Consider the following 13,462-nt stretch of genomic DNA (forward strand, 5'->3'; position numbering starts at 1 on the left):
TGTTCTCCCGAAATTTCAAGCCGCGCCTTGTTATGCCGAAATTTCAAGCTAGCGTCTGTGTCTATCGTGCTGCGAAACTCCATCCTCTTCAACCCGCGCCTTGTTAGCCCGAAATATTTAAGATATATCTTTGTCTCATTGTGCTCCGACAACTCCCTCCATCTCAACCCGCGCCTTGCTATTCCAAAATTACAACGCGCGCGAAAACTCCCACCTCCCGTGAAATCCCGACACGCGAAATGCCCGTGATACCCCTGAACCGAAAGAACCGCCTCAAATCGGTGGGGGTACTTTCGTAACTTACCCCACATTTCGGACAAGCGCGTCCCTAAGCCATGGTTCCCCACTCCCAACCCATCCGCCCACCCATTCGTACACCGAGGCCGAGAAAACCCGCGAAGCCCCACACCCTCCTCCGTCCGCCACCTAGTCGGAGCCTCTTCCCTGACGATGTCGTCCACAGCAACACCTCGACGTCCCACATCCACCGTACCGGATGAGGATCCGTCGTCGATCTGGTCGTCCCGCCGGTTCAGCCACCCCGTCCTCCACCTCCAAGGAGCTGCCCCGACGTTCCCCTCGTCTTTCGCGCCACCTCCATTCCCACACCGCCGTCTTCACCTGCACCACTGGAAGAGCATCAGCATCACCATTTCCTTGGATGAAGCTGCGGCCTAATCGGTGGCACCAAAGAGGTTGTACACTAATTGCCACATTTTCTTCTTGATTCTATCTCACGGTGCTGCCGGCGCTCGGTCCCGAGCCTATACGGTGCGGCTCCATCCACCGCGGGTTGCCGGCCACTTCCTCCACGGCGTCGCTCCCTCGGCGGCGACGTCCACATCAGTAGGAGTTGCTGCTGCTTAGCTCTCGCTCGCGCTGCTAGTATGCTCTTGCTCTCGGTCCCCTGCGTGGTCTGCTCTTGCTCTTGCTCTTGCTCGCGCTGCTGCTCTCGCTCTTGCTCTTGCTTGCGATGTTGCTCCAATTTAGCTACACTTCAGTCGACTGAATTGACTTTTGGGTTAGTCGATTTTCAGGGGGTCGGGGGCTCGCCGGAGTTAAGGAAGAACCAGCCGCGGCGGGGAGGGGGGCTCACCGGAGAAGTACCCCACTATCTATCTTAGGGTTCAGGGTGGGGGCGGTGGTCGCCGGCGGTGGTGGGGCGATGGCGTGGGGATCGCCGTAGAAAAATCTCGGCACGGGGGGCCTAGAGGGATGGCCGGGGCGGCGGCGGACCGGCGGTGGGGAGTGTTTTCAGGGCGGGCGGGGCGGCGCACCGCTGGATGCGGGCGGCGGGGGGCGGCTGTTTGGCCGGTGGTGGCTGGCGGCTCAGGGGGGTGGAGGTTGAAGATGAACTGCAGGCCCTTGACTTCGTATCCAATGGCTGCAAAATCGACTGACCAGAGATGAAAAAGTCAGTCGACTGACGTGTAGCCTCACCTCTAGTGCGTTCAGTTTCGACAGCAAAATTCAGTTTCGATAGTTAAGTTCAGTTTCGAAAGTTAAATTCAGTTTTGACAGTTAAGTTCAGAGATGAGCGGCAGATGTATACATCTAGCACTATGTGGTTATGTATTTTACGTCATCTATTGGAGATGCTATTAGAATTCCACTCAGGTTAACATTGTCTCTCTTGTCCTGCTTCAGCCTCGGCGTCGTACAACTCATCGGAGCTGCTCCAACGACGAAACCCTCCATCACAGCGGAGCAGTACCTCGGGCTCCATCTCTAGACGCCTAAGATCTTCTTCCCCTCCTCCGACAGCCAAGTCAGCCGGAGCATCCTCACCAACCAACCCAATCACGCTGAGATCGACATGGCTTCGCCAAAGAGGTTGTACACTTGTTGCATATCTTTTTTACTCTACATGTTATATATATTGTCCACTGAGCACACGGAGTAATGGGAAATAAGATTATTTCATCCTACTATATGACAAGCAGTGAGGTACCAGGCAACTTAGCTATCCTTGATGGACTCTCTTGAACGCCATCATTATTTATCTCTGCGCGTTTGAGCTGTGCATTTGTTGATGGCCCAGGGAGTTGAGCTAGTAGGGCAGTGGCCTGGGTCCAAAGTAATAGAAGTAGCACAAAAACATTTTTTAGTGTAGGCTTTTCCTTGCTCAAGCCTGCCTACTGGAATTGCCAGTGCTTGAAAGGAAAAGTGAATGAAAAACATAGGAATTGGAAAGTTTCGTATGGTACTACTTTTCATGAATTTGGTGCAAAGGAATGGAGCAAAGGAAAACTGTAGGATTTGTTCCTTTAGTGTCTCCTTGAAAGAAAAAATGTAGGAATTTTAATTTCCACTTGTCCTCCTTTTCAAATTCCTATTCATGAAGCACAAGACTAAGAGATAGTAGCATAATAGCATTATAACTGTACATTTTCTTGTGGTTTGACTTAATCTCACCATGCTTCTTTGCATCCTGTGATTTTCCAATACTTGTGAACCAAACACCCAGATTGGCAAAAATCCTGTGTTTTTAAATTCTCTGTTTTGCACGTGCATTCCTATCCTATTCATGTCTATTTCCTATCCCTGCATTGTTAGAATCCTCAAATTCAAACAAGCCCTTACACAATTACTTCTATTACAGATATGTGTCAAAGAAAACCTTGTTTGGTTTATCCTGCTCCTGCGGTGCTGTGTTCCACCCCAGCTCAGCTGCTCCAACGACGGAAGGGTTCACCACAGCAGGGATCCGCTCTCCAGACTGTCTTTCGCCGCCTCAGATCTTCTTCCCCGCCGCCGGCAGCCACGACAGCTGCATTACCATCATCAACAGAGCAGATGACCTTGAGGACTACACGCAAGAGAGGTCGCACTCTTCCGTATCTGCTTACGTTATGCATCGCTTAATATGATGACATGCTACTTTATCGTCGTGTTCACCTATTAGACTCCGAGTCAGGTCCAAACTTATGCTGAAACTTGAGTTTTTAAATGGTTGTGGGGTACATATTGGGGCAGCAATCAGTACTATCTATCTACTATCTGGTTAATCTCGGGTGTCTACTATGAGTTTCATGTTGGGTGCAAACAAACATTAAAGGAGCCATTATCTGTATTTATTAACTAAAGCTATTATCTGCCTGCTATCATTGGTTTTGGGTCTATCCACAGTTTGCTACCATCACTCTGGATTTGTGCATGCACTCCTTACATAATCTCACTATGTTTTATTCCTATGCATGTCAGTTATTGTACACAATGGAACTGAACATATAGAGCAAAAGAGACGAGCCTTGTGTGGCAATAAAATTTCATGCAGACGTCGCTCCATGGTGGGCACAAAGGCAGCCCCCCTCCACCCATTTCGGATCGTAATCAAGAGGAAGATAACTGTTCTGAGGGGGATTCAGAAGCAGAAGACCACTCCTATTTACCCCATGAGGTCTTCGCTCTAACTTGGCATCCTGATGTTGGTTATATCATGCATATGGTGCCTTGCATTGCTTACTTTATACATCAAATATGTCAACTGCTTAGTTTAGACATGCTTTGTGTGAATGCCATCTGTTTAGTTTATTCATCGTTTATGTGAATTATGCAATGCCATCTTGTTTAGCCAGGCATCATATATGTGAATTTTGCAATGCCATCCTGCTTAGCCAGTCATCTTATATGTGAATTATATCAGGCCATCCTTTTTTTTCGTTACGTATTACATTTGTCAACAATGTTAGTACATTCAACTACTCTTCATGTGCATCAGCCATTTGACACGGCGATGGAAAATTCTGGAGTGAAAACAAGGTCTTCAGAGCAGACTATGCTATCTGACGAAGCGCATATCTCGCTGGTTACGGATAGCTCCTCAGAGGAGGATTCAGAGACAGATGACCAGTCCTATTCCCCCCCCCACCCCCGAGGTGTATGCTCTAATTAACTTGGCTGGGTTATGTTGCTCATATCGTGCGTATGGTGTCTTGCATTGCGATGTCATTTGATTAGTTTAGGCATGCTTTGTGTGAATGCCACCTGTTTAGTGTCTAATTACCATATATGTGAATTATGCATTGCCATCTTGTTGCAAGACATTACATATGTGAATTATGCAATGCTATGTTGTTGCAAAGGCATTATATATGTGAATTATGCAATGCCATGCTGTTGAGCCAATCATCATGTATGTGAATTATATCATGCTATCATTTTTTTGTATTACGTGTTCCATTTGTCGACAACGTTTGTATATTCAACTACTCTTCATGTGCATCAGCCATTTGAAGCGGTGATGGAAGTATCTGGAGTGAAAACAAGGTATTCAGAGCAGACAATGCTACCTGCTGAAGCAGACATCTTGCTGGATACAGAGAGCTCCTCAGAGGAGGATTCAGAGACTGATAACCAGTCCTATTTCCCCCCTGAGGTCTATGCTCAAACTTGGCAGGGTTATATTATCCATGTCATGCATGTTGTCTTGCATTGCTTAGTTTTTACATCATATATGGATTGCCATATGCTTACTTGCTTACTATATAAATCATATATTTGAATTATATCATGCCATCATGTTTACATACACAACATCTATCTGAATTATGGCATGGCAACCCATTTAACAAAGACATCATATAATTATATCATCTCATCCTGTTTAGTGTTTACAGTCATCATATTTTGAATTATGTCATTCTATCCGGGAATTATATCATGCTATCATGTTTCCATAGGCGGCATGTATGTGAATTATGGCATGCCAACATATTTAATAAACACATTATATAGTTATATCATGTCATCCTGTTTACATAGTCATCATATTTTGAACTATGTCTTTCCATCTTTTTTAGTTAGCCATCATAATGTGAAATCATGCTATCCTGTTTAGTTAGCCATCATATATGTGAAATTGTGTCATGCTATCATGTTTGGTTAGACAACATAAATGTGAATTATTTCATGCCCTCTTTTATTCCCCGCTATCCATTGCACCTGTCTATCATACAATGTATGTACATTCAATTACTTTTCTTGTTTATCAGCCATTTGAATTGGAGAGGGTGATGGCAGTATCTAAGGGAGTAACAACACGGTCTTCAGAAAAGATAGTGCTACCGGTTGATGCAAATAGAACCACGGTTGTACTTGCCCAAGAACCAGCCCCACCACACATAACCCAAACTCTCGCAGATTGTACCCCTACCCAGTTGGACAGAGAACCAGCTACACCCCTTCTAACCCCAACCCCAGCAGATAGTAACCCAGTTCCAGTTGACACAACACCGTCTCCACCACGGAGCAACCAAACACGAGCAGTTAGTAAGGGAACTGCAGTGCCCAAAGCATGAGGACCACCACTCCGAATCCCAACTAAACGCTTAAAGGAGAAGAATAATTTTTCTCAGGTCAGGTTCTGTAGCTATGGTTCATACTCCTTTGCTCTTGCATCACTGTATTTACTCAGACCAACTATTTTCAAATTTGAAGGATGGAATTGAAACTCCAATGGCGCAACAGGTATGTTTTAAACTTGTTTCTTTAACTGGTTTGCTGTTGTAACTTGCTCTATATTGATTTCAGTTTCAATTGAATAAACAGTTATGTTCTCATGTCATGCACATTACAAGTGTCTCTATAGTTTCCCACACTTATATTCTGTCTATTCTGCTTTGTCTTGAACAAATATTATTTGAACTGTGTCTCTATCTTGATCTGGCAACAAAAACTAGAATGATATAGACCATAAAGTGACCATGGTACATAGATATATGTTTGTTTCATGCTGTTATCCTGTGCACTTTATTACTGAACTGATTTACCAAAATGAGTTTCATATACAACATGGTAAACCTGTGATGTGTCTGCTTGTTTCTCTTTTAGAATGCGGAAAAAATATTGGAGAACAGTACCCCGTTATGCAATGGTGAAGGAAGTAATGCAGATAAGGTTCAAGATAGTGAGACATCCCTGTTGGTCTCCAAGAAAGCTGATAAAAACTACCTTGACGACAGTGAGAGAACCCAGAAGTCCTGTCTTGATGTAGTGTTCGAGTTACTGGCCACTACTGTTGGCACAAGCTCTTCGAACTCGCTGCCTGAATCAGTTCGTCTTCTTGAGTCTCAGCTTCAAGTTGAAAGAAATCGATCAGATGTGTAGCGATAGGAAGCTGAAGGACTAAGGAAGTCCCTGCAGAATTCAGATGCATACTTTCTGGTGCAACAACAAGCGCTGGAGGATTTAAGCGCCAAACAAGAGAAAGTTAATAAGCTTGCTAAGCATCTTGCCAGCATTATGGGTACCCAGGATAATGTTTCTTGAGATCTTCTGAAGTGGTTTCAGTTCTGGACATGTTTTGCTGCGGCGTTTATTTGCACTGGTCGCCAACTTTGACAACTAGTGTATAATAAATACTGCTTTGTTCCCTATATTTGCACTGGTGGCGAACTTTGATGCCCAGTGGATGTAATATGTGTAATAGCCGTGATAGCCTAGCGTAAGTTGCTTGCTTATTTATTTCCTTGTTGTCTTGTTTATTTGCTTGCTTGTAGTCAGTGCTGTTCTTTTTCCGCGGTTTGCTAGTGGCCGCAATAACCTTTTTTTAAACTAGGCCACAGTAACCATGGGCTATATATTTACTATAGTGACACTGGGCCTTCTACGGGCCGTAGAAACAATGGGCCTTCTACGGGGCGTACAAACAATGGGCCTTCTACGGGCCGTATCATCAATGGGCCTTCTACGGGCCGTATTATCAATGGGCCTTCTACGAGCCGTATGATCGATTGCCCAAACATGGGCCAATAACATACCGCTTTATGGCCGTAAACGGGCTAGAGTTGGAATCGTCCGTTCATGGGCCGACCATAATGGGCCGTCGTTAATCGGCCGTATTTGATGACGCTATGAAAACGGCCCAACGTATTAACGGGCCACAAACGGGCCGACTGTAAGCACGGACTGTAAGCACGGGCTGAAAAGGACAGTAACGGGCCGTAAGTAACCGAATGCTGGAAATGAGCACAAGAATAAATGGGCCCTGAGAAGACCGAAAGATAACATGGGCTGGAAACGGCCCAACGGAATAATGGGCCGTTAATGGGTATAAAGTGATACACTGTTCATTACGGGCCAGTTTTACCACGTTAATGGGCCGAGGGTTACTAAGGGCCTCAGATGGGCCAAAAGACGTCATGGGCCACACATGGGCCGGAAGTTAAAACGGGCTGGAATTATATTGGACGGCCCAAATGACGCTACTGGGCCTAATTCGGATAGGCCATAAACGGGCCCTGGGTTAGCGGGTTGTAAATGGGCTATATGCGAACAGGCCATTAACAGGCTTGCCGTGGGCCGGCCCGCCACCTTTTGACCAAGTCAAACGGGCTGGCCTTTTCACAGGAACGGGCCTCTGTTGGGCCGTGCCACGTGTCGACGTATCATAGGCGCTTTGGGTCCAATGAGTGGATGACATCTGTCCCAACGGTGAGCCGACACGTGTTTCCTCCAGCCACAATGATGATTTTACACGTGGAAAATCCCCATTGGTCGGGGCTGTTAACGGGTTATCGGATCCAAAACCGGACCCGATAGCTTAACGGCGTTCCGTTACGGTGGATGCCACGTGTCGGTCACCCTTGACAAAAGCACTTCTGTGACGCGCGATTTATCGTCATGGAAGTGGACACTTCTGTGATAATAATTTTCGTAATGTCATGGAACACTTCTACGACAGCACAGGTATGACTATCTTGATTCTGTCATAAATTTGTCATGGATGTACATGCATGAAAAAAAAGAGATCTACTGTGACAAACACGTATCATCACGGAAGTGTATTTTTTGTAGTGGTTTGGCATCATAGAAATGATGCGATCTTCGCAAAAAGTAAAGCAAAAATTTCCCATTTTGCTCAGTTTTTTTGCAAAACTACCTTGTAAACCTCCGCATGAGCCAACAGAAATTCCGAGATCGGTTGTAATTAAAGGGAAAAGCCCTATGGTTAAATTACTAAGCCTGAAATAACATGACAATACTAAGGAAAAAGGTTGGCAAAAGCCTGATCTTGGTTGACCAAGGGACAATTTTGATGGAAGTCTCTTGGAGGAAAGCAGTAGTCGGGAGTGGGCGCTGTGGTTCGAGATCAAGATGGGAGAATTATTCTATCTGCTTGGGACTATATACCGTAGTGCAAAGGAGCGGACTTTGCAGAAGCCATTGCTTGTCTAGAAGTATTACGAAGAGTTGTGTCGAGCACTGGTCTACCCCTAATTATTGAAACGGTCTGCAGCTCGGTGGCGAAGGAGATCTTCAAGCGTAGTTGGCATTGTAATTGTCATGTGAGCAGACATGATAACCAACCATGGAAACTTCAGCAGGGCCTGGAACTTGGAGCTAGCCAGCCGATCAACATTAGGCCCACCCGCCCAACACTTGGATGCTACCTCTTCCAGAAGTGCCCCTAAAAAAACCTCTTCTAGAAGTTGTACCGCCACCTTCTCCTAGCTATGACATAGAGTAGGCACCACCGAAAGGACAAAAGTCCAGAGGAAATGGGAGACTGAACAAGGGTTAGTAAAATGTTTCAACCCAAAGAAGTGACATAGGAAGGATTTGCATTCTCCACCACAAAAGGAAGAATGTCCTAGAAATGGGAGAACATGCAAGGAGCTAAGAGTATTGAATGACAATGACAATACACTGTTAGTATTACTACATTGAGTCTTTTGTAGTTTTACATGGACACCATGTTACCGTATAATCTATGTTTTATTACACTAGTACATATATGAGATATTTAATTATCTTTATAAAAGAAATAAAACAAGGGTATCAAGGGAGGCCTCATATTAAGACCACACTAGCCTTTAGCAATTTGGTAAACATGTAGTGATATGAAGCATCCTGTAAAAATGTATCATTGTGGTGGTGTAGTGATATGAAGCATCCTATAGTAATCTCAATTCTAAGTGGAAACTCGTGTTGATATGCTACTTCCTCCGTTCCAAAATATATGACTCAACTTTGTACTAACTTTAGTACAAAGTTGAGTCATCTATTTTGGAACGGAGGGAGTACTATTTAGGCGGTAGGGTTGTTCGAAGAATTAATTATGAAAGTTCAGGGTGTCACATAACCCCTCTTAATGAACTCGAAAGAATTCATTCATATGGTTGTTCAGTTGTTGAGGCACTTATGTTGCAGTTACATCCTCACATCCTCATCTGTTGATTGGTAAATAGTCGATACTTGTAATGTTGAGAGATTCACAAGAATCACAAAAGAAAATTAGGAGTACCAGTTAGAAAGCATAAGAAACATATATGTCCATAGACTATTATTTTTTGCAAGAAAATAAGGATATATTACTTAGAACTGTTAAAATCCTTATTCACACCAGGTTCATCAACTATCTGGTGCATGATTTAGGCCACTAAAAGTTGATACCATCATTCCTACCATACTTAGCTCAAGGATCAGTAGCTCTATTCCGAGTATGATTGGTGTGTACAATTTTGATCCCCTATCTCCTGGAGTCGTTTATGAACAGGAAAATATACTTTTATGGAAAGGATGCATGTTATTGACTAGTCACAGGAAATACTTGCAATAGGAGGTAGATCGAGGAAAAGCAAGTCCACGGCCAACATGGATTTTCATATGTGTTTGCTGATGATGTTGCCCCAGCAACATAGGGACCATTACTACATTGGGGAAGACACAAGTGGATGAAATGAGAATTGCAACCACCTTCTCTTTTCCAACGAGTGTTTGTGGGAGATAATCACACCACTAAAATTCAACACACATGACATCGTCATAAGTTCTCTTGTTCGCATATTTATCATAAATGAATACATTCAATTGTACTCCCTCCGTCCCAAAATAAGTGCCTCAACTTTGTACTAAGGTCGAGACACTTATTTTGGGACGGAGGGAGCATTTGTAAGCACACTAGACATTTTCTCCACAAATGTTCTTCATCATACAACATTTACTAGTCAACCTTCTGAGAATTTCTGCAAATGTTAGATGCATATTATAACAAACATCACATGCATATAGTTTTATAAATTGTATGTGTGCATAGTCTGAGAACCAACTAAACTAGAAGAAATTATCAAGTAGGAGTACAGTTCAAGCACGAAATGCGAACATAAATGGCGCTTCATGTCAGGATTGAAGCAGCCTTAGATCATACGCTGTTTTTTTAGTTAAGTCCCATTGGTATTGTAGCCACCCAACAAATCACTATCAAAAAAATTCTTGTCAAATTGTGGTTTGCTCTATTTTTTGCATACCATATATTTAGCTTAATTACCCTATTTTTTAGCAACATTTTGCAAACAGAACAAGTCAGCCTCTTGAGTTCCTTTAATGGTGACAAATTCAATGCATATCTATGATTCTTGCTCAACGTGCATGTGTTCCTTATCCCAAAGCCTTTGTACGCGGCTTCTCTCCATTCATAAAATAATCAAAATTTGCATTGTGCTCAACAATAAAAAATTGTAGAGAATATTACCGGTTCCGGCTACCTAAGCATAGGATTCTCATGGAACCTGATGCAAGTTTTTATCATGTTCATGGAGTAAGAGGTAGCAGAAAACTAGTTTGACCCACATATGGATGCTCACTGGTATTAACCAAGGACGCCTCACAACATCATGAGGATGAATTGCACCGTAGGAGGTGCAATTAGGGATGATCATGCTACTCTTTACTACATGTACTGATTAGTTGGACTACTATGGTTCTGATGAAGTAAAAATGAAAAGTAAGTATTAATATCATTTGTACTAAGGTTCATAATTTTAGATCGACACATGTTTCCGTCTAGCTAGGTTTTGTTCTCTATAGTCGGCTTACTTGTGAGATTAGTATACTGGTCACTTGTCTGAGATAAAAAAAATGCAAAAAATGCTAGTGAAGAAAGATTAGCATTTTGTGGCATGCATGTATCCTTCAGTAAATGGTGAAGTGGTAAGAAGGACCCTCAGTTCTCAGCGTGGTGGTAAAACTAATTAAATATGATAAAAAGGAAGAAATAATAGAAAACATCCTAACTGGTTTTTGTATTAGTTAGTTGTAAGGGCTACAAGGTTAGTACAATAGATTTTTTTTATATAGCTTTAGGCAGCGGAGCATTCTGAGCATCATGGAAATTAAAGGTGTCATATATAGCAGACGTAATAAAAAATTGAAGTCCTTAATGTTCAGTTGGTGAGTCACTTTTGTTGCAGTTACGGCCTCAAACTTTCATGTCTCGGTTGATAAATAGCTTGGAGCCCTGGACTTCCATATTATTGAGAAGTTCAAAACAATGAGGAGTTTTAGAAGTGCTAGTCAATACAACCAAGCAATACATATGTTCGTAGAGATTGGTGCATTTTCCTGACTGGTGTGACCGTGAATGCTTAGAATAGGAGGCAGGAGGGAAATTTCCTTTTTGAGCTTAAGCTAGGAGGAAACTGAGTCGGTGGACGACATTAGTGTCTAGATGTGTTAGCTGACAAGCTCGTCAACCATAACTACTTTGGAGAAAATAGTAACAGACGCACCACAAAGACCAACTACCTTTTGGTTCACAAGCGATTGTTTGAAAGGAAGAGGCATGCACAACCGAAGTCGTAGCACTTCACAAAAATCCTTTTTATGGATTTTCACATATATTTAGGACAGTAAACTGAACCTAAACCCAGCCCTCTCATAACCTGGCAGTATATGGCTGTCTGTTCGCGTGATATGACCGACCTGAGTCGTTAGATGTGCCGACAATTCCAGCCTTCACCTCAGATTTTTTCCTGGCTCAGTTGTCCTAAAGTGCCGCTACTCCAGAAAAAAGTAACAGAGATATGTGATTACCTAAGCCTTTTTCCCCACCCATTTCGCTACATCCACGCACATATACACAAGAGCTGATCGCTGCTAACCCTCCAGAGAGAAACCAAAAAGGAAAATCATCATACCTTAACATCCGGCGACCAATGATCCAATGCCGTCAAAGCACATGGAATGACTAACCAACACAAATCCCCGAGATTCGGGTAATTAACCTGAAACACCCAGAGAAGCAACTACAGCAAACCAAGGTTTTGGTTACCGAATGAGGCAATTTTACCGAGGGGGACGCATAAATGTGGTTACCACGGTTACCGAGAAATACCGAGAATATTTCGAGCGAATTTTATAGTTGAATTTTGAATTCAAATAAGTGAATGAACGAATATTCGAACCAGAGACCTCTCAAAACAGGAACTAGGTTGCTATCAACATGCCAGAACCAACTCTCATGGTATTAATTAGATCCTACGTACTTTACTGTAAATCGAGTGTTTAAATTCAAAAATTTCAAAGGTATTTTTTGCTCGGTATGGCGATTTACCCAGGGGTACGGAAATACGCGGTAACCATGGGAAATCTTGAAATTTCGACCAGTAACCAAAACCTTGCAGCAAACACCTTTAATGTTTTTTAATGTTGAAATAGCTCAACTCTACTGATTAATGCTTCCGGTGCGGTCATAAGGAGTGACTGCAACACATTTTCTGTTTCTCACAGTAATCTGAACATTGTGATTCAAGCAGGTGCCAAGTTTTCCTAAATAAACTACTTCTACAATTCCGCCATGGCCCTAGAATTTACTTCTACAACATCATAAGAACGCTTGTATAACTATCATGAGCACAAACCTGAGACAACAGCCAGCGGAACTGGTGCGCGGCGACAAAGGCGTGCTCCTTGGGCGGCTTCACGGCGCCAATCATCATCATGTCATCATTGGCGTCCACGCCCGTGTCCTTCAGCACGGCCTTCAGTGGCGGCACCGTCTCCGGCATCATGGCCACCAACATCTCCCCGATGCCGGTCCACCCGCCCGTCGCCGCCATCTCCTCCATGGCTGCGGCGGCCGGCTTGGAGAGCCCCTCCGGGACCCAGTGCAGCGCGGGGGCCTCTGCGGAGGCCGCGCGGGCGGCGGCGCAGAAGAGGAGCAGGTCCACGGCCTCCTTGCCGGTCCCGGCCCCGCTCGTCGGGGGCTCAGAGGGGGGCAGGAGGAGAGAGGCGAGGAGGGATTTCACGGAGGTGTCGGAGCCCTCGGAGGGCGCGTAAGGCGGTGTGGAGGAGGTCCTCGCGGGTCGCGGTGGAGGGCCGCCGAGGCGGCGGGCACTCGGTTCCGCAAAGAGGTCCGTGTGAGAACCGAGTTGTGAAGGAGGAGCCACTGACTTCGGGTCCAACTCGTCAGACATACCGCCAACCTCTTGAGGCGAAAGCAGAGCGCCGCGGCGAGGCAGCGAAGCAGCGCCGCCATCACCGCGCGCTCGAGTGTCCCCCCTCTGTTCTGCTCGAGTGCAATCCCCCGCCTCTACGCCCCAGTGCCCGGAGATTTGCCGTGCCCGGAGACCGCAAAAAGCAGAGGCCGAGGACAATCCTCTTGAGTCACCGGTGAGCCTCGTCCGATTCCATCTGTGTCTCAGTGTGCCGTTGCTCTCTACCTGGGACGTAGATCGAGATG

At 44.6% G+C, this 13,462-nt stretch overlaps 1 protein-coding gene across 1 annotated transcript; it reads right to left on the bottom strand.

Annotated features, from left to right (window-relative positions):
* Positions 1-9,950: 9,950 nt before the first annotated feature.
* LOC109772885 (uncharacterized protein At2g39910-like) lies at positions 9,951-13,196 on the bottom strand. Its single transcript, XM_020331586.1, has 3 exons — positions 12,642-13,196; positions 11,919-12,005; positions 9,951-9,968 (listed from the first exon to the last, which is right to left on the bottom strand). Exons 1-3 carry the CDS (start codon positions 13,194-13,196, stop codon positions 9,951-9,953), a joined length of 660 nt encoding a protein of 219 aa, XP_020187175.1.
* Between the last annotated feature and the right edge of the window lie 266 nt (positions 13,197-13,462).

This window comes from Aegilops tauschii, chromosome 7 (assembly GCF_002575655.3).
Source record: "Aegilops tauschii subsp. strangulata cultivar AL8/78 chromosome 7, Aet v6.0, whole genome shotgun sequence".
Classification (NCBI taxonomy): domain Eukaryota; kingdom Viridiplantae; phylum Streptophyta; class Magnoliopsida; order Poales; family Poaceae; genus Aegilops; species Aegilops tauschii.

Bases quoted from the DNA above. Each gene is read 5' to 3' on its own strand.
- LOC109772885 (XM_020331586.1), bottom strand. From the start codon at position 13,196: ATGTCTGACGAGTTGGACCCGAAGTCAGTGGCTCCTCCTTCACAACTC. The intron at 12,006-12,641 runs GTTTGTGCTCAT...TGGGTGTTTCAG, and splicing joins TCCGCTGGCTGTTGTCTCAG to GTTAATTACCCGAATCTCGG.